The sequence below is a fragment of the Schistocerca gregaria genome, chromosome X (genome assembly GCF_023897955.1).
Source record: "Schistocerca gregaria isolate iqSchGreg1 chromosome X, iqSchGreg1.2, whole genome shotgun sequence".
NCBI classification, from domain to species: Eukaryota; Metazoa; Arthropoda; class Insecta; order Orthoptera; family Acrididae; genus Schistocerca; species Schistocerca gregaria.
In genome coordinates this window covers 65,715,620-65,737,595 of record NC_064931.1, presented here as the reverse complement: position 1 = coordinate 65,737,595, position 21,976 = coordinate 65,715,620, and the positions used below count along the sequence as shown (strand labels likewise).

General features: G+C 42.9%; 1 protein-coding gene across 1 annotated transcript in view; it reads left to right on the top strand.

Annotated features, from left to right (window-relative positions):
- LOC126298673 (protein dispatched) overlaps positions 1-21,976 on the top strand; it is a 193,824-nt gene that overhangs the window by 121,075 nt on the left and 50,773 nt on the right. Inside the window, exons 7-8 of the mRNA XM_049990105.1 lie at positions 15,489-15,680; positions 20,581-20,716. Of these exons, the coding sequence (XP_049846062.1) occupies positions 15,489-15,680; positions 20,581-20,716 (328 nt within the window). The remainder of the gene's footprint in view (positions 1-15,488; positions 15,681-20,580; positions 20,717-21,976) is intronic.

Here is a 21,976-nt window from a genome sequence, read left to right as displayed (position 1 = left end):
TATTTCTGCGGCCGAGACTGCCATCCCCCGCTCTTCTGGACTCCCTCAGAGGAAGGCTGTCCCCTGGTGGTCGCCAGAGATTGCTGAGGCTATTCGCGACCGTAGGCGGGCTCTCCAGCGTCATAAGCGGCACCCGTCTCTGGAGACCCTCATCGCCTTTAAGAAGCTCGGTGCCTTGGCCCGTCGTCTTATTGCACGGCGTAAGCAGGAGTGCTGGGAGAGGTACGTTTCATCCAGCATGCTGTTGCGATTGTACAGAGCCCTTGTGCAGTCCAGGCTTGATTATGGGAGCCTGGCCTATGGGTCTGCATCACCCTCGGTGTTGACGTTGTTGGACCCCATACACCACTGTGGGGTTCGGCTTGCGACTGGCGCTTTCCGTACGAGCCCCGTGGATATTCTACTGGTGGAGGCCGGGCTTCCCCCGCTGCGGATTCGCCGCCACCTACTGCTCGCCGACTATGCTGTCCACGTGCATTGCTCACCAGGCCATCCCAATCATCGCCTGCTTTTCCCTGCCAGTGTCCTCCCTCTGCCCGACCGGCGACCTAGGTCTGGTCTTTCCATTGCCGTCCGCGTCCAGTCCCTGCTGTCGAAACTGGGATCGTTCCCTCTTCTGCCGCCCTTCCTGGCCCGTGCACCCACGCCTCCCTGGTGTATGACCCGTCCGTCCGTCCGCCTGGACTTGGCACAGGAACCCAAGGACTCGGTTCCACATGTGGCCCTCCGTCACCGTTTTCTTGCGCTCCTCGCCTCATTTTCAGGCTGTGAGCCTGTCTACCCTGATGGTTCCCTGGTAGATGGTCGTACTGCCTACGCTTTTGCTCACGCTGCCCATGTTGAACTGCGCTCCTTGTCGGTTGGCTGCAGTATTTTTACTGCAGAGCTGGTGGCCATATTGCGCGCTCTTGAGCATATGCGTTCCTGCTCAGTTACGTCCATCGTCATCTGCAGTGACTCCCTGAGCAGCCTCCAGGCTATCGACCGCTGCTATACCTCTTCTCCTCTGGTATCCTTTATTCAGGAGTCTGTTTTTGCCATTACCCGCTCTGGTCGTTCGGTGGTCTTTGTTTGGACGCTAGGTCACGTTGACATACCGGGGAATGAACGTGTCGACAGGCTGGCCAAAGGGGCAATCGACGCCCCCACTTTGGAGATCGGCCTCCCGGCTCGTGATCTGCAGCTGGCGTTGCGCCGTAAGGTGCTTCAGATGTGGCGTGACGAGTGGCGTAGCCTGACTTCGCCGAATAAACTGCGGGCTGTTAAGGAGACGACCGATGTGTGGCGGTCCTCCCTGCGGGCTTCTCGCAGGGACTCTGTCATCCTGTGTCGGTTCCGCATCGGCCATACCTACCTGACGCACGGACATTTTTTGCGTCAGGAGGACCCCCCCTGTGTCAGTGTGGGTCCCGGTTGACAGTCGCCCACATTTTGTTGGAGTGTCCCCGCCTGCGCACCCTCCGGCAGACTTTTAATCTCCCGGGCACGTTGCCTTTGGTTTTATGCGACGATGCCTCCATGGCTGACGACGTTTTAAATTTTATCCGTGGTAGTCCTTTTTATGGTTCCATTTAGGGGGGACCTGCCCCTTTCCCTTTCTGTGTATTGTCCTTGAGTCTCTCATTGGTTGCAGATTTTCTTGTGTGTATTCGGATGGTTGACTCTTTCCCACTTTTTGTTCCCATGGTCAGTCAACCAGTCTCCGGCCCTCTTCTTTTCTTCCGTTTCTTTCTGTCCGGTGTTCGTTTGTACTCTTCTTGTCTCTAGTGTTCGCTGCCACATTGGTGTTCTTTCAGTGACTGGGGGGAGGGGCGTCTCCTCCGCCCTTGGGGTTTTACTTGTTCCGTAAATTTTGTTTCGCCTGTTTTTGGAATGGGGGGACTGATGACCTTAGCTGTTTAGTCCCCCTTAAACATCCCAACAACCACCACCTAAGAGGTGAAGTGTGTTTTTGCAACCATTTACAACTCGTGTGGGCTCATAAACTAATTGTTCAAAGTAATTCTCAGAGAAAGCATTTAGTAAAATTTCGGAAGATGTTTTCTCTCTTTCACCGGCTTTGAACATGTGTTTCTGCCAACAAATTGAGGGTAGATGTAGGGCTGATGTGTTCCATGAAGACAATGCAACGGAGCTGTGTATTGTTGTTGACTCTGGACAGTAAGATACTGTCTCGTCATCATAAGTTAGGCTTCTAGGCATCCATTATGAACAAAAGGGGAAAAAAACCTGCAGTTCAATGGTGAGTGAAGAAAGTGGGCAAGGGAACATGGAATGGAAATTGGATCAGTATGTTTGGCTGTCTTCACTGATGATCGATGTAGGAGAATGATTGCTGTAGTAGAATGTGGAGACAGTGAGGAACCATTGCATGTCTCAAGGCTACCATTGGGTTTAGCAGGGATGTCGGTCAATCATGTACTATGTACGGATTTGAGAAGCCTCTCCTTGCTGATGAAATTAATGTGAAGCCTATGCAGTATTGTGACAAAATCCTCAAACCAGTTGTCCAACTCCATAGTCAACATTTTGGTGACAAGTTCGGCTTTAGAGAAGACAGTAATGGATGACCACGTCGCTCACACCTCAGCGACACCTTCCTTCAGAGGCGGAGCATAGGTAGAGGGGGAGGGGACAGTTTCATGGAGGGGGAGTGGGGACTTGGGGACAAGCAGTAGTCAACTGAGTGGCATTTCCTGTGGTATCTGCAAACAGGAATTCGATTAAGCATTCTTAGGACCAATTGAAACTTACAGTAAGTTCTTGCAGGAACCTTCCTTACATTCAGGCAAAGAGTGAGACAGGCTCGAGCAGCAGCGTACCGTCCACCTCGTGGACAGGATGCCACTGACGATCCAAGCGTGTTACAATACTTAGGGTGGAGCAACATGGCAATGAATGTTAGCCAGTAGCATATTTTAATTTTACACATGTACACATTCAAACAGGGAGCCTATGTTTCAGTTATTGTTTGTTTTTATTTCACAGTAAAGTTATTTTTTAGGGTTCTATACCTCACTCGGCAAAAACAGAAACCTTATAGGATCACTTTGTTGTCCGTATGTCTGTCCACCAGTTAAAAACCTTTTTTCTCACGAATGGGCTGGTGTATCAAGTTCAAATTTATGTCACTTATTAATATCTATGGCAGTAAAAAACATTGAAGCATCTAAGTCAATCCACCCCCCATGAACCATGAACGTTGCTGTTGGTGGGGAGGCTTGGATGCTTCAGCGATACAGATAGCTGTATTATAGTGCAACCATAGTGGAAGGGTATCAGTTGAGAGGCCCCCCATGGGGCTCACCGCTCTTTGGTGAGTACGTGCTTGGGGACCACGGGGCCCCAGCCCTTGCAGCACTGCTTCTCTTTCAGTGTTGCTTGTCTCTTCTTCTGTCCTTTTCCCCTCTCTTGGGAAGATGACTCGTGCCTCCATGGGGTCTTGAAGCTCATTTGTGTTGGTTTACTTGTAGGTCTCTTCTCTCCTGCACAGCTCTTTCCCCTGCACAGCTCTTTCCCCTGCACAGCTCTTTCCCCTGCACAGCTCTTTCCCCTGCACAGCTCTTTCCCCTGCACAGCTCTTTCCCCTGCACAGCTCTTTCCCCTGCACAGCTCTTTCCCCTGCACAGCTCTTTCCCCTGCACAGCTCTTTCCCCTGCACAGCTCTTTCCCCTGCACAGCTCTTTCCCCTGCACAGCTCTTTCCCCTGCACAGCTCTTTCCCCTGCACAGCTCTTTCCCCTGCACAGCTCTTTCCCCTGCACAGCTCTTTCCCCTGCACAGCTCTTTCCCCTGCACAGCTCTTTCCCCTGCACAGCTCTTTCCCCTGCACAGCTCTTTCCCCTTTCCCAGCCCCTCTCTTTCCCTGTCCCTTCATTCCCTTGTTCTGCTCTCCTTTTCCTCCACTGCGGTGTTTGAGGCCATCCTTCCTTTCTTATCTTTTCTTCTCCTCCCTGTGTGTGCCTGATGGCCACCCACGCATTTGACATGTAGCAGGAGACTGGGTAACAGGTAATTCCCTTCCCCGGGTTGGCATGTAGGGCCCGCATGTGCCCCCTGGTAGCAGACAGGCCAAGGGAGGGGCGATTGCCTGAGCTGTTCCCTTCCTCCTTTGCCAATTGGTCCCTCCGTCTGTTGTTCGGGAGGTGTGACCTAAGGTGTGGACAGTCACCTTTGGAGGGCCCCTACTGGAAGGACCGTCCCATCAGAGATGCTGGCAATCATGGGGGACTTCTTCCCAATGACTGATTTTCATTCTCTTTCTCAAGAGTGTTTCCCATAAACGAAAGTGGAATGAGGCTCCTGCCTCAATGTCTCTTCCTGTTGTGTCTCAATATCCAGTATTCTCACATTTAGACAAAAACCAGACTTTTGCTTCTGTAAACCCCTTTGTTATACAGAAAGGCGTCGATGGCATCGCCAGCCCTGCGAAGTCATGCTCTCGTCTCCACAATGGAATGCTGCTTTTGGAAACTGATAGTGCTTCCAGGCCCAGGAACTACGCAAGGCCCAAACCCTCCACGAATATCCTATAAAAGTGGAGGCTCACAGGACACTTAACTCATCCCACAGTGTTATCTACACCCGGCTGTTGGATGACTTGACATAGGATGAAATAACTAATTATCTATTGGATCAGAGCGTTACTGCTGTTCTTAGAGTTATGAAGAAGGAAGATGCCGATTTGGTGTCCACTCGCACATTATTCCTGACTTCAGATTGGTTAACGCTTCCTACCAAGATCAAGGCAGGCTATGAAGTCATCTCTGTGCACCCATACATTCCCAATCCGTTGAGGTGTTACAACTGCCACCAGTTCAATCATACCAGCACATCATGTAAAAACACAGCCAAATGTGTCACTTGTAACAGGGATGCACACGAGGGCGCCTGTCCACCTCCTTCCCCCTGCTGCATTAATTGTCATAGAGTACATGCTGCTTCTTCTTGTTCTTGTCTCGTCTATCAAGACGAGTGGGCTGTTCAGGAGATAAGGGTGAAGGAGAAGGTACCTTTTCCTGTTGCCCGGAAACTGTTGGTGAGCCGTAAACCGAATGTCCCTTCGTCTGGAAGCTACAGCACTGTGTTAACCTCTCCCCATACCACAAAAAATGTGGCTACGCAAACTTGTGACTTACAGTTCAGTTCAATGGTGGCAAAGTCGCCTTGCCTTCAAGCTGATATTGCTTCTCCCGCTTCCCGGTCAGTAGATTCTGCTACCTGTTCTTCGCCCTCACTGGTGAAGATGGTTGCAACGCAGCCAGAAAACCATCAATTCAAAAAGGATTATTCCCGGGAAGATTTTTTGTGTACCTCAAGTTTACAGCTGTCTGGCGCTTCTGCCAATCGTCAAAAGCCAAAACAATCATCCAAAGGGAAACAGTCTTCCTCCTCTCAGACACGCCGGCCCTCTTCGACTCGTCAGTCCTTTTCAACTGACCGACACCGGGGAAGCTCCGTTGATCCCACTGAGTTGATAGATGAAGATCCTCCACCTGTAAATTCCTGTGGCCGTCCTCCCTTGACAGCTTGTCCTAAATTTTATGACCCTTTTACAATGGAATATCTGTGGCCTTCGGTCTAATAGGGTGGATCTCCAGCTGCTCCTGCAATCGTAATTTCCGCTCGTCGTCTGTCTCCAAGAAACCAAGCTTCGTCCTCAAGACCATTTTGCTCTCCCTCATTTTACTTTGCTCCAGATGGACCTTCCACTTAGGGTGGGGATTCCTGCTCATGGTGGTGTCATGCTGCTTCTATGAGATGATGTTTGTCATCGTCCTATCCCCTTGCACACACACCTGCAAGCAGTTGTTTTCCATCTCGAATTAACCTTTTCCCTCTGCACAATTTATATCCCTTCGTCTTCTGCTGTCACTAGGGCAGACCTGATGCACCTTGTTGCTCAGCTTCCTCGACCCTTTCTGCTCCTCGGTGACATCAATGCCCATCATCCTCTTTGGGGCTTGCCTGTTGCCTGCCCGAGAGGTTCTGTTTTGGTGGATCTTCTTAATCATCTCAATCTTGTGTGTTTCAACACCGGCGAAACCACTTTTCTCTCCGATTCCATGCACACTTATTCTCACTTAAACCTCTCTATCTGCTCTGCCCAGCTCGCCTGATGTTCGAGTGGTGTTATCTTTCCGATACTTACTCAAGTGACAACTTCCCTTGTGTGACTCGCCTGTACAGTCATACTCCACCACAGCCGCCCGCTCATTGGAAATTGTCTCTCGCTGACTGGAGGCTATATTCCTCCTTGGCAATCTTTGACGAACGGCCATTTCCCAGCTGTAATGATCAGATCGAGCACCTCGCGGATGTTATTCTCTCGGCTGCCGAATCCTCTATCCCTTGTACTACTACTTCTTCCCGTCAGGTCCCGGTCCTGGTCCCTTGGTGGACTGTAGAGTGCGGCAATGCTATTTGTGTCCGACGATGTGCGCTTCGTGTCTTTCACTGTTATCCTACGTTAATGAACTGCATCCGCTACAAACAACTACGTGTGCAGTGCCGCTGCACTATTAAGGAAAGCAAGAAAGCATGCTGGGTTTCCTTCATCAGCTCGTTCAACAGTTTTAATCCATCTTCTCTTGTTCGAGGTGGCCTGCATTGGCTTTCTGGGACTACCGCCCACTCCCCAATCTTTGGTCTGACTGTGTCTGGAAACATCATAGTCGACCTTGTAGATGTTTCCACCGCTTTGGGCCACTACTTTGAGGTGGTTTCAAGCTCCACCCACTACCATCCTGCCTTCCCTTCTCGGAAACAGGCGGAGGCAGCTCATGCAATCTCTTTTCTCACATTGAATCGCGAATGCTACAATACTCCTTTTACGATGAGGGAATTCGAATGTGCTCTCTCCTCATCCAGGTCTTCTGTTCCTGGGGGTATGCTTCCACAACTGGGTCACTGACTGCCTGCACAAAGTAAACTGTCAGTGAAAAATATGTTTAACTGGCTAAGGATCGGGCAAAGTCCAATCTCTCCCGACTCATAGTGGCGAGTCTTGGTAAGTCTGTAACTACTTAGGTTTGGGCGACAGACACAGTGTAGTCAGGATGATATATCATGCGAGTTACTGTGACCAGTATTTGGGAATAAATTTCCATAAATTACTTGCTTGGTGTTTGCGTATTTCTGCTACTCATGGACTCAGCGATTACAGTGCCTAATAATTAGCACATGATGTACTTGGCCAAGAATAACCCATTACAGAAGTGGTGTCAGCAAGGAATAAATTCTGGAAATTATACAGTCTTGAGGAGGTGCAGAATAGTGGGGACTTAGAAGTCCTGAGTTCCTGCCAGAGAGATGACAAAGTAGTGGATTGCACAGTCCACACTTTTTCGTGTGCTTTAGTGATGTGTTTGCGCAAATTAGTCAAGGTAGAAGAATTCAGTTAGAGTAACAGGGTCAGTCTCCAAACTCCTATAAACGAATTATGAAGAGAGATTCAGCTGTTAAAAGCAAACAAAAGTGAATGTCATACACTGTCAGCCCATTGAATAACTTCTTGTTATTGCCATCAGTTGTTGTGTTCAGTGGAAACCCTGAGGAAAATGTGAAAGTATTTTCAGAAATTTGAAGGGGCTGCCCTATTCTCTTCACAGACTGATTCCGATAAGTTATCGCTTGCTAAATTAAGAATACAGGGAGCTGCACAAGATTTCATTAGTACTGAACACACTTGTGTGAAATCAGAGGATTATACTGAGTTCTAATCGACTCTTGGCCAGATATTTAAATGCAAAATCTGAGCAAATTGTCAAGAGAGCAGCTTTATAGCCAGCATATCCAGGTTAAATCTATTGAGCAGTTTGTCAACAGAATAGGGAACATTAATGCTCTAACATACAAGCTGGTAGGGCACCATACTGAGAATCCCATTCAGCTTTTTGAATCTGATCAGAGAGATTAGAACACATTCACACACAGTTTGTATGGAGAGGAAGTAAGTACAGCAGTCAGACTGGCACAGTGTAAGACTTTTTGGGAAGCAGTAAAGGGCGATTTTGGCTTTGTGGAATCATTATGGTTGCCAAGTGGTATTTGAAGAGGAACGTTGCATGTTCAACACAAATTTGCTTGGTAGTTATAATTAAACTGATGGTGTTCTGAGTGCTGCAGTGTGAGCTGGTATACATCACGGGACACTGAAACATTGTAGGTATGTGCATTAGTCGGTCCACTCGTGGAGTATGCTGAAGAAAATAATAGCTCCACTTTCTCCCGTCAGGTGAAAATATGGCATTGTAAGCAGTCGGAATGTGGCATGGGTGCAGGAAAAGGGGAGGAAGAATCAGACACATGATAACAGTGGTTTTGGTATGGTTAGTGGTATGTGGTCACAAGTTAAAACATGAGTTTAACATTGTCTCCGACTCAGTAACATGCTGCATACATAAGAAGGCATGGTTACAGTTGCTCACAACATATCCAGTGTACTCAGAGTGATAGGTCATTATATGCTATGCTTCAGATCAGGAAGAGTCTGGATACATCCCTGATAGACACGATCTTTCAAATATCCCCACAACCAGAAGTCTCATGGATTTAGGTTGTAGGCTTTGGAAGGCAATGCACCTTGAAACTGCTTAGAGTGGATGTGGTCATTACTGAAGGTTTCGCAAAGCAAATCTTTCATCTGACAAGCAACAATAAATGTTGCTCCATCTTGCATGAAAATAGTGGTGTGGACACAGTTGCGTTGTTGCAAAGCTGAAATCACGTGTTGCACAGTGAGGTCCTTAAAATTTGCAAATGTTACTGTACACTTAACAGGCCTGTGAGATGTCATCTCCTTTAAGAAAAATACACAGAGAATGAAGGAGCTTGTGAAACCATATCAAACAGTCACACAAACTAAGTGGAGTGGCTGTTCCTGTGCAGCGTGTGACAGGGTAGAACTGTATATGCAATAGTTCTGTGCATTCACGGCACCATGCAGATAAAATATGCCTCATCCATCCGAAGAATTTTCCCAACCCACATGTCATCTACTTCCATACATGCCAAAAAAACGAGGGGAAACAAAAATCTAGGGCCAAAGTCACAGTGCTGTAGCCTATTGTGGAGCTTCGTTTTGTGCACATTCTGAATCTTGTAGGGATACCAGTGTAAAATGCATAGCAAAATCTTTTGAACTGTTAACCATGGGAGAGACAGTCCCCTTAACATAGCTGAAGCACTGCCTGCAGAATTTGAGGCATATTGCTACAGCAGCTTCAACAACCACCACCATGGGAAGGGGTCGCCTCTCTCCCCCTGGTGCACCTGTTTCTTCAGATTTCTTTATAATATTCTTTAGCCATTTGATAAAATGGGGTCTCTTTGCAGCTGTTTCTGTTGGCAATATTCCCAGAGTGCAGTGCTGCTTTTGCTGCTGTTCTGATAAAATGACTTTTCCAATAGTGCATGTTCGTTCTTCTCAAAGACCATTGTCTTTCATACATAAAACTTCAACCTTCTTAACCCTTTACACTAACAGACACTTCACCAAAAAAATCAACATGTGTATCCTAGTGACTAAAGGCATCCTGACGTTAGAGTAGGAAACATTTTGTATTACTTACAGTGCTATATCCTGTTAATAAACATACAATGTTTCAGCATCTTGCGGTGTATGCAGCCCACAGCTTTGTGCAATGTATAGGGCCCACACTGCAGCACTCGCAACACCATCATTATAATTATAACCACCCCGTAGAGTGGTACACATGTAAGAAGGCTGGTCACAAATGTAACGAGTTCAAAGAAAACCTACCACTGTGGGATACAGGGTTACATATCAAGGAAGAAAGAATAATGTTACCAATGGCATAATGCTTCTGTAGGGATTGTCAGGACAAAATTAGATTAATTACAGTGTGCATAGAGGCACTTTAAACAGTTATTCCTCCCATGCTACCCACGTGAATGGAATGAGACAAAGCCCTAACAATTCGTACAATGGAATGTACCCTCTGCTATGCACTTCACAGTGGTTTGTGGAGTATGTTTGTAGATAGAGACTATTTGGGCAACAAAATGACTGACAATGATTGAAGTAAGGAGGATACAGAATGGACCGGCATTAGCAAGAAAAGCATTTCTTTAAATGTGAGTTATTTTAACAGTTGATATAAATTTAATCGTTGAGCATTTTCTGAAGGTGTCTTTTTGGAGTGTAGTTTTGTATGGAAGTGAAACATGGGTGACGTGCAATCCAGACAAGAAGACAATAGTTTGCTTTTGAAATGTAGTGCTACAGATGAATTCTGAAAGTTAGACAGGTAGATCAGGCAATTAAAGAAGAGCTGCAGAATCAGATTGGGAGAAAAGAAGTGGCACAAATTTACTAAATGAAGAGATCACTTGACAAGAAATATTCTGAGGCATCAGAAAAATTGAGGCATTAGACAAATATCAATTTGGTAATGGAGGGAAGTGGAAGTGGGGGCAGAGTTGTGGAGGAGGTGGGGGTGGGGGGTAAAAATTGAGAGAGACCAAGGCTCGACTGCAGCAAGCGATTTAGGTTTGAAGAAGTTACAAAGAGTTGAGGAAGCTGGGACAGGGTAGGCTAGTGTAGAGAGCTGCATCAAACCAGTTTTTGGACTGGAGACCACAGCAACTCAACATTCAAATAGAGAAGAGAGAGCTTGGATGAGCACATATTATGACATTAGCTCTTGCTGAAAATAGTAGTTGATGGGCTGGTAGAGGGAAAGAATTGCAGGGGCAGCCTAGATACGCATGCATCAGGCAGATTGTGAGTGTTTTGCTGAAATGGAGAGGATAGCTGGCAAATGACAGAAATGGAGAGCTGCATCAAAGCAACCTTTTTTTTAGGGGAGGGAGTACTGCCAGCTGATACACCAAACTCGTCCTAAAACAAAGATGTTCTAAACTTCAAAAGGCTATCACATGATGGAACCATCAGAAAAAACCTAGTTTGTTGCCATCACAATGAGAACTGTAGACAGTGACAAGGTCAAAAGCAGCTATCCTGAAATGGGAATACCCAGTACCATTTAACTTGGGCAACAGTGGTGTGGTCCAGATAATTCAACACATGTATTCTTGCAGTGCTTTGGCCCACATGGTGCAACCTCGAGGACCTCATGACAGCAACTCCTGTTGTAGTGGGTGTCACTTGCTTCTGTATAACCAACTTAATTAATACTACAACTGTATTTATCCATTCTGTTCCTATAGCTTCTTTTTCTTTTAATTTGTAATCTAATACGTCTGACATGTTTAAATAAAAATCTGTCATCCCTTAAAAGTATATTTATTGTCTGTGATTAACCAGTCATCTCCTTCCTGAGAGTATGTAGAGACTTTTTCAGTGTAACATGGAGTCGTAGATACTATTTGGCCTGGAGGAATTGTTTTAATATCACATTGCAATTAAAGTTTCCAAGCTATAACGTGTAGCACGGTTATCAGTGAAACACATACCAAGGACCAAGGTAAACTGAAGCATAGCTGGCTAACTCAATGTCTTAAGTGAATCATAAATATGGGGACTTGCTCCATGAAAAGAAATAAAGTTCTTATCTGTTTGCTCCAGACTGTTTTGAAACACATAATTGAAGTGAAATAATGTAATTGCATTAGATCTGGCACCTAGGAGGCTATAGTTTTATGTTATTGGCCTGGTGCCTTCAAATTGTGGCAGTATCATTTCCCAAAATGCAATATTCTTCTTAAATTGTCATGTATATTCGGTAAATATAGGATAAAGTACAATTTTAATGTGGAGAGAAGTTAAGCTTTGAATTTAAAATGTTTCATGCTATTTTAATGTAAAGTAAGTTTGTAAAACTAGGTAATCTGGATAGTTTCAATGGTCTTTTCATGTGTTTGGCAGACTACTTTTGAAAATTCTTTCTTCTTTTCTTTTCAATCCTCTCCTTGCACATTCACATACACTGATGAGCCAAAATATTATGCCCAACTGTTTAATAGCATGTCGGCCACTTCTGGCACTCAATACAGCAGTTATTCTGCAAGACATGGATTTGACAAGTCCTTGGTAGGTTTCCTGAGGTACGTGGCACCAAATGTCTACACAAAAGTCACACAATTCCTGTAAATTACAGGCTGTTGGTATATAGACAAAGAGCTGGGGTCCGACAGCATTCCAGACGCATTCCATCAACTTCAGATCAGGCAGATTTGATGGCCAAGACATCAAAATTAGTTTACCCTCGTGCTCCTCAAAAATCTGTAATACTATTTTGGCTCTGTGACATAGACAGATATCTGGCGGAAAGATGCCACCATTGTTTGGGAAGATGTCAGTATGAAGGGATGCAGGTGATCCACAGTTACATTCACACAATCCACAACTGTCATGGTCGTTTCTGTTACTACCATATCTTCCAGGGAAGCCCAGGTGAACGTCGTCCTTAGCACAATACTGCTACCCCCCACCCTCCCGCCCCCCACTCACACACACACACACACACACACACACACACACACACACACACACACCTGCCTGCCTTTGTCTGTGGCACAGTGCATGTTATTGAGCAACTGTTCACCTGGCTGAAGACATATCTGGACATGACCATTGACCTGATTTAACCAGAAACATGAGTCACCTGACCAAGAGACACATTTCTATTGATCTATTTGAGCTCACTGAACCTGTGCCCATTGAAATTGTAATGGAGGGTGTAGTTGTGTGAAAATGTTAACATTGTCAACAATGTGCTGAATGGTGTGCTCTGAAACATTTATGCCTGCACCAGTAGTTTACTCTTCATCAGAACTGCCACAGATTACCATCTATCCTTCTTTACAGAGTGAGCAAGCCTCTGATCTCCATGTTCTGTGATACGGTATTTACATCCAACACCTTGTTGCCTACTCACATTTTTTTTTTTCCCATTCTTCCTCCACTTATCATAGATGCTCATGACAGTAGCATATAAACAGCGGACCAGATTTGATGTTTCCAAGATGCTTGTTACTAGGCACCAGGCCATAACAATCAGCCTTTGTCAAAATGGCATTGCCACTGTATTTCCCCATTAGCTGCTTGTATTGTTGCTAGAATGATTCCCCATATGTCTCTGCTCCGATTATGTACTTTCTTTACTGCATCATGTCCTCGCATCATCACAAGGCAGCATTCCATCTCATGGTAGGCAGTGGTCACAACAGTTTGGCTCATCAGTGTACGTGACATTTATTGTTACATTGGTTTTGCCACTTACATCAATTTCCATGTTCTTGCTTCATTTTTAATTTTATTTCTATACCGAGGCTGCTTTGACAGGGATTAATGTGTCTCATAGACTCCTGGTGTAGCAGATGGAGTCTTTCATAATCTGCTTTCTTTATTTCCATGTAATTGTGCTCCTACTATTGTTATCACAGCCAGAGCTCGTGAAGAAAAATGTAAGGTTTGTAGATGTACAGGCAGTGTTGAATGATTTTGAGAGGTGGTAGTAAGCATCAAAACTAGAAACAGTCCAATAAACATTGGCTCTAAAATGCGTACCTTAAGAGCTATGAACTGTGAATCATCTTCAATACTGTGAAACAAATCTCTCCTACTGCAAGCTCTTTGTTTACCATATTTTGGGAGGAGGTAGTATCGACCAATAGAAGGAAAAAATGTTCAATAGAAAATATGTGTAATGAAAATGAACAAATGTTCTTAGCTTGTAAGGTATGTGTCTTAGAGTCCATGTTCACTGGACTTATTTCATGTTATGATGATTAAATACCATCTCCCAAGATATTAAACTTCTATTTCTAACACCCTGTGAGTTACAGGGTAGGTACGTAAAATAGTGACGGGAGGTACACTGATCAGCCAGAACACCATGGCCGTGTCACCTGACAAGGAATGGCTTCTAGTCGGACACAGGCAGAGTACATTTGATATCAGTGAGTGTGCCATCTGTGTGTAGAATGGGAAAGCACGTGATCCACCAGAGTTTGACTGTTGGCAGATTGTGATAGCCCGGAGGCTAGGCATGAGCATTTCAGAAACTACACAACTTGTTGGGTGTTAGAGGAGTGGTGTGGTGTGTGGATGTGGTTTCACCACATATTCAAGACAGACATTGTGGGGTTGGGTGGGCACACCTCATTACAAGTGTCGGACATCATAACTGGGCAGGTTGGTAAAACAGGGCAGTCGGCAAACTGTGGCAGAACTAACCTCAGACTTTAATGCTGGGCAGAGTACAAGTGTGTCTGAACACACAGTGAACCAAACACTTTTAATGATGGGCCTCCGCAGCTGATGACCCATGCATGTGCCAATGTTAACACCATAACTTCAGCAACTACAACTGAAATGGACACATGGCCATAGTCACTGAACGTTGTACAATTGCAGAGTGTTGCATGGTCTGATGAATCCCAATATCTCCTTCATGCTGATGGGAGGACGCAGATCAGTCATCTTTCATGGGAACACCTACTTGACCCCTGTACTGTGGGACAGAAAAAAATTGGCGGTGACTTCATTTTGCTGTGGGGGAACATTCATGTGGGCCTTTGTGGGTCCAGTGGAGCTTGTGCAAGACACCATGACAGCCAAGGAGTATCATACATTGGTTGCAGACCATGTACAATCCTTCATGACGATTATGTTTCCCAATAGCAGTGGCATTTTTAACAAGATAATGTGCCATGTGCGAGGAATGTGATGGAGTGTTTCGAGGAACACAGTGGTAAGTTCCAATTGATGCGCTGGCTCCCCTACTCACCAGATCTGAATCCAAACAAACACATCTGGGATGTGATTGAACATGGCATCAGGGCTTCTCATCCCCCATCCCCTGTACCCAGAATTTATGGGAACTAGGTGACTTGTGTATGCAAATGTAGTCCCAGTGACCTAACAGGGCCTCATTGCTACCAGGCCATGATGGGTCGCCGATGTTATCCATGCCAAAGTTGGACATACTGATTATTATGTAGGTGGTCATGCTGTTCTCGCTGATCAGTGAAAATGAAAATGTTCAGTTTTGAACGTGTATGTTTCCTACTCCAGAAGTTTCATTGTGCCTGGATGGTAGCACTTTACTTCTGCAATGTGAATGTATAGTTTGAGTTGTAGCAGGTTTTATGATACGGAAGTTCTTCAGCTGCAACAAGTCAATATATTGTTGCGTGAGCTGTATGTAATTCACTATATACGTTTAGACATTACGGTGCAATGATTTCACTGTTAGCTAATTTGTAGATATTACAGTTAAATTCTCTCTCTCCCACATTACTGGAACACTTATATTATGATGAATAAATTTTTACTCAGTTTTGTATAGTGATTTTTTTTTAAGAAGACAATGGAATATGTGATAAATAATCATGATGGACTGTTAACCTTGCAGTTTAGCCCCTTTAATCAACAAGCAAACCAACCAACCAACCAAATTATAATGAATATATGTACTGTTACTGTTATTCATTGTGTAAATCTATGGACTTTGTGCATTATTTATCGTTCTAACCAAGTCTCATTGAATTTCATTGCAGGAGAATGATGTGAATTTAACTTTGGCACTTCTGCAATACTGTGCTCCTTACTTCTATAATTTAATGTTAACGCCTGAGTGTACAGAGGAAAGAAATGAAATATGTCAACAAGTGCCTCCGCAATGCAGCCAGCATAATGCTGTTTATAATATACTGTATTACCTTGTGGATGCTTCATTTTTACCACCAAATGTGAGTAGACTGATAGGTGCTGCAGAGCAGAATTTATTTTCATTTACTTTGATTAATTTCATGTGAGTTACTTCTGAGGTTTCTGTGTATTCTAGTGTTACAAATTTTTACAGCTTTCAGAGATTTTCCCACAGTCCAAAACTTAGAAGGTGGCTAATATTATAAATTTTTGCAGTAGATGCCTAGAAATTTACAAGAGAACAGATATGTATTGTGATGAATGACTCAAGCTTGAAACCTGAATTATGTTGTTGGACACCTTCTTCGTGTGCTTGTCATGTGCTCAATACTGTGTTTGGTAAATGGGTTGTGTACTGAGGGAGGTAGCACAGCAATTAGGACACTGGACCCACATGTGGGAGGAATGGATCCAAATTCTTCTCTCGCTAACCAAATACAGGTTTTCTGTAGTTTTACTAAAACAGTGGGCATGGAGTATGCATTGAGTATGCTGGTTGTGGCTGCAGCTTGTGTGTGTGTGTGTGTGTGTGTGTGTGTGTGTGTGTGTGTGTCGCACAGTATTCAGTTCACAGAGAACCAAGATTTTTATGTGCCACAGATAACTGATTTTCAGCAGGATATATCAGAAGTGATTGAAAACGGAGATCAACTTCTACATCTACATAAATACTCTGCAATCCACCATACCGTGCGTGGCGAAGGGTACCTCGTACCACAACTAGCATCTTCTCTCCCTGTTCCACTCCCAAGCAGAACGAGGGAAAAATTACTGCCTATATGCCTCTGTACGAGCCCTTATCTCTCTTATCTTTGTGGTCTTTCTGCAAAATGTAAGTTGGCGGTAGTAAAATTGTACTTCAGTCAGCCTCAAATGCTAGTTCTCTAAATTTCCTCAGTAGCAATTAACGAAAAGAGTGCCTCCTTTCCCCTCGAGACTCCCACCCGAGTTCCTGAAGCATTTCTGTAACACTCACGTGATGATCAAACATACCAGTAACAAATCTAGCATCCCGCCTCTGAATTGCTTCTATGCCCTCCCTCAATCCGACCTGATAGGGATTTCAAACACTCGAGCAGTACTCAAGAATAGGTCGTATTAGTGTTTTATAAGCGGTCTCCTTTACAGATGAACCACATATTTCCAAAATTCTACCAATGAACCGAAGACAACTATCTGCCTTCCCACAACTGCCATTACATGCTTGTCCCACTTCATATTGCTCTGCAATGTTACACCCAAATATTTAATCGACATGACTGTGTCAAGCGCTACACTACTAATGGAGTATTCAAACATTAAAGGATTCTTTTTCCTATTCATCTGCATTAATTTACATTTATCGATATTTAGAGATAGCTACCATTCTTTACACCAATCACAAATCCTGTCCAAGTCATCTTGTATCCTCCTACAGTCACTCAACGGTGACACCTTCCCGTACACCACAGCATCATCAGCAAACAGCCGCACATTGCTATCCACCCTATCCAAAAGATCATTTATGTAGATAGAAAACAACAGCGGACCTACCACACTTCCCTGGGGCACTCCAGATGATAACCTCACCTCCGATGAACACTCACCATCGAGGAAAACACGTACTGGGTTCTATTACTTAAGAAGTCTTCGAGCCATTCACATACTTGGGAACCAATCCCGTATGCTCGTACCTTAGTTAGGAGTCTGCAGTGGGGCACCAAGTCAAACTCTTTCCGGAAGTCAAGGAATCGTACATAACTATGTATATGTATACATATAAAACACACACACACACACACACACACACACACACACACACACACTAACTCTCTCTGCAAGACACCATATTGTGCTTTGCAGGGGGGATGTGTGGTATTACATATTACTACTACTCATTTTTCTTTTCTGTTCCTCTCACAAATGGTGAGGGAAAATCAACTGTCTATATGCCTCCATACAAGGCCTGATTTCTCTCATCTCATCTCTGTGATCCTTATGCAAATCATACATTTGGGGTAGTAGAATTGACCAGCAGTTGGCATCAAATACCAGTTCTCTGAACTTCCACAATATTGCCTCGCAGAAAGAGCCTCGTGTTTTCTCCAGGGATTCCCATTTGATTTCACAAAGCATTTCAATAATACTTTTGTGCAGTAACAAATGCATCAGCACACTTCTGAAATACTTCAATGTCTTCGTTTAATCCTACCCGGTGTGGATCCCGAACACTCTAGCAGTGCTCAAGAATGGGTCACACTAATGTTCTATCCACAGTCTCCTTTCCCAAATTTCCCCCAATAAAGTGAAGTCGAGCATTCGCCTTCCCTACTACCAACATGACATGCTCATTCCATTTCATTTCACTTATTAACATTACACCTAGATATTTAATTGATATGACTGTGTCAACCAGCATATTACTGATGCTGGATTCAAACATTACAGGATTGCCACCTAGGACACAGACACAGCGGGGATGTGAGGGGGGAACAGCAGCAACGATAACACCACCACCACCACCACACACACACACACACACACACACACACACACACAAGCGAACTTCAATTTATGAATTAACTGGGAAAGATATGCAAGCTCACTTGTTCCATCTGTTCTTACCATCTGCCTGTGAGAAGAAACCTTTCCCTTGGCAGGTGTCACAATGTTTGTGTCATCGGTAGGTTTAGTTCATGCATCTGCTGCCAGCACAGCTAGCTCACACTCAGCAATGAAGTTTTGTACTACAACCGCACAGTGGTATTGTAGAATATCAAAGTTTGGTCAGTAGGTGCTGAGACAGATGTGCTATTTGTCTGAAGGTTTACAATTTTTGACAATTTATGAGGACTGGAGAGAAACTGCTTAGGATCGAGTGCTTCAAAATATTGTGTAGAATAATAAGGGAAGTGGAAAACATACCTCACATATAAATACCATTGCATCTCACTTTAATTTCTTGTCAGAAACACCTAAAAATCTTATTTTGAAAAATATGCAGCAAATTTTAATGTGAAATATGATAGAAATATAAATACAACTGAGCTAGTTAACAAAATAACAGCTTTCAAATTCCAGCAGGAAGTGGTGATGAACACTGAACATCTTCCTATTTGAATATTTTGAAGTTTTATCCCAAAGTATGGGTTACAATATGCTTACTCAAACATCGAAATTGCTTAGGGTATATTTATGATGTGTGCAGCATCTTCTCAATGCAATTTCAGCAAATTAAAAAGATAAAAAACTGCTTTAGGTCAATTATAGGTGAAATAGTGTGTCAGATTCAGCATATTTTGTTGATAGAGTATGACATAGCTGCTAAACTTGACTTCAAAGGACATAACCATCTATAATAAAAACATTATTATTGAAAAGGAATATATTCCTAACACTTATATGTAGTCCTTTTCCTTTTTATTTCAAATTAATAATTTATACACTTCTGCTAATTTATGAGGAGCACATAAAATCTGATATTTATGATTTTGCACCATATAAATGCGAGCAGTTTAGAATATTTTTGTTAATGAAACAACTGATAAAATGGCATTAAATACTCAAATATTTTTGTGCATGAGGAGCAGACGACGTGCTGTTGATCAAGATATCTAAGTAATGAAAAATATTAGCCATCTCAAGATGGGTGTGGTAGCCTGAAACCAGTTAGGGCACTAAAATAAAACATTTAAAAAGTATTTGTGGCCGGTTCCATCATTCATCAACCACCTCCATACTTCAATACTGAGACAGAAATATGCCATTTTTTTGTGGAGACACACAATTAGTGTTCGTTGATCCAGACTATCTGAGGTCCATACTTTGTGGTCCATGGAAAGCAGATTAGGAATTCATGTTGTATACATACAGAAACCATCTGATGATAGTTATATTCGAAATAGCCAATGCGAAAGGAAAATATTTCATCACTTTACTTATTCATAGCTGTTTCAAAATTTATCTTATACTACAGAAGTTACATCTTCAGCAATTTCACTCCACTATGAAGTGTATGTAACTCAGTCTGCACACACTATGCGACATTTCAGTAGCCGTCAGCTGCATTTCGAATGAAACCACAGGTACTCTCCTGACCATAAGGTCGAGATGGTATGTCAACACATCACCAGAAGTTCATGTGATGGTTCCATAGATTTTAAAGCCAATGCAACTCACTTGTGAAGTAACCAGGAAACATTTGCAAACCAGAAACCTAACACACTAAGGCTGTCATGGCCCAACGTAGTTTTAGTAGTTATTACATATTTGAGGCCATACTTCGAAGGTAAACTATTGCTACAGCTAACACCAACCATCCATGTCGTATTTGCGAAACCTGTATTCCAAAACAATTATTAATTGTGAAGAACAGTTCCTTGAAATAATTGAGTTGGTAGAAAATATGATTATTTTTATTTATTTATTTATTTAATTTTTTTACTGCAGAGTTTGATAGGAAATAAACATTCTGTAAATAAAATAGAAAGAAACTTCCACATGGGAAAAATATATTAAAAATATATTAGTTTTGAAATAAACATTCTGTTAGACATGTTACAGATTATATACAATATACCTTAAACACCTTTTTCAGAAGTGCTTTTCTGTAGCTCATCTTCATTGTGAGAATGTCATTGTCACACATCAATGCTCCTTTATATTATACTGACCGTATCACATTAATGCCACAAAATGGTCTACATTTTGGCTACCAATATTTTAGGCATTATTTGGGCTGCTATTTGTTCAGCATTATGTTCTTTGAGAATGTACTTCATATTATTAAAATGTCATTTAGTCTCATGTACAATGTAATTAAAATATTGAGCAGAACATAAGACTTACCATAATTTAAATGTTTTATAATTTACTGTGTTAATCTTTATAAAGAATTCTCAGGTTTTAATGGTAATGGAATATTCATTCATAAATATAACAAAATTCTGTCTTAATTTTTAGAAAAGTGTCAGCACACTGGACAATGCAATGCTAATTCTGCCATTTGGACGAAGCAGTGACACACTGGACTACTATAGAAAGATTGACAGTGCATCATTACAGTATCAGGATATTAAAGTTACTGCTATGGAATTAGGTCAGTAATGAAACAATTCATATAAAAATATTATCTTTATGAAGGATTGTGTAGACTTAATACTTTCAGTGCAGAGCACTTTAGGTATTTCATCAAAGATGTTATAGCATTTGAAGAAACTATCTTAGTAACCAAGTTTTTTAAATCTTGTATAGTAACTGGTTTCTTTTTAGTCTGTTTTTATTATAGTATATTGAATTTACTGTAAAAATTAAATATCTGTTACACCATTCCATAAGGTGTAATGTTGAAATACCAAAATGTTTCACAAATTTTGATGTTCTGGTAACTTATGTATTCAAATTCAGTGTACATGTACTGAAAGTCAAAAGTAAATGGTTGAGTGTTGTTTACACAGGGTGTATACAACCCGGGACAACCGGGAGATCCGGGAAAAACCCGGGAATTTTTCATTGTTTTAGTTTTCAGTTAATTTTCTGTAATTTTGATTGGTAAGAACCGACACACTAACAAAGGATATTGCTGTATCCTGCTACTGCAGAATAATACGGCAGCAACAAAATATGAGCGAGAGAATAAAACTTAAATTGCAAAGAAAATGCGCCACCTAAAGAAAACACAGTGCTCACAAAAGCATTTGCCAACAGCAAAATGTGTCAAAGGGTTTAGGAAGACTATGCAATGCTCCGTGACGACAAATTACCTCTGATGAGCGTGAGTCGCGTATGAGTAGTACCTCCTCCCGAGTCTGGCTACAGAAATGTCGTTGTTGGTTGTGTATGCAGCAAACTGGGGTATCTGAACCGGACAGCTGTTTTGGCGGTGAGGGGGGGGGGGGGGGGGGGGGCAAATTCGTATACTTGAGGGGTAAAAAAAACCTTGTTTCACAAAGTGCCTAGCATCTAACACACGTTAGTCTATCGATTATTCAAATGATTTTGAAACACATCCCTGTTGCTTTTTGAACACATTCTAAGTTGATTTCTGAATTAATTATAAATTGATTTTTGAATGTGTGCATAGTGTACGTAGAAATAAACTTTCCTGCAGAAAAAGGGGATGGGGCTATACGAGCTGAGCGGAATAAAGCCGAACGGGGGTGAATGCCGTTTGTTTATGTGATTGATTGGGTATGAGAATGATTGTTGTAATTACTAGCTAAGTCCATAGATTCAGACTACCAGAGTGGGATTAAACGACTAACGGGGCTAACAGGTAAGAAAGATTATGTATTATCTTCTCGGTGTATCCAAGAAAATGAAATTTTGACAGAAAATTTTTGGCCAGATCGCTACAGTG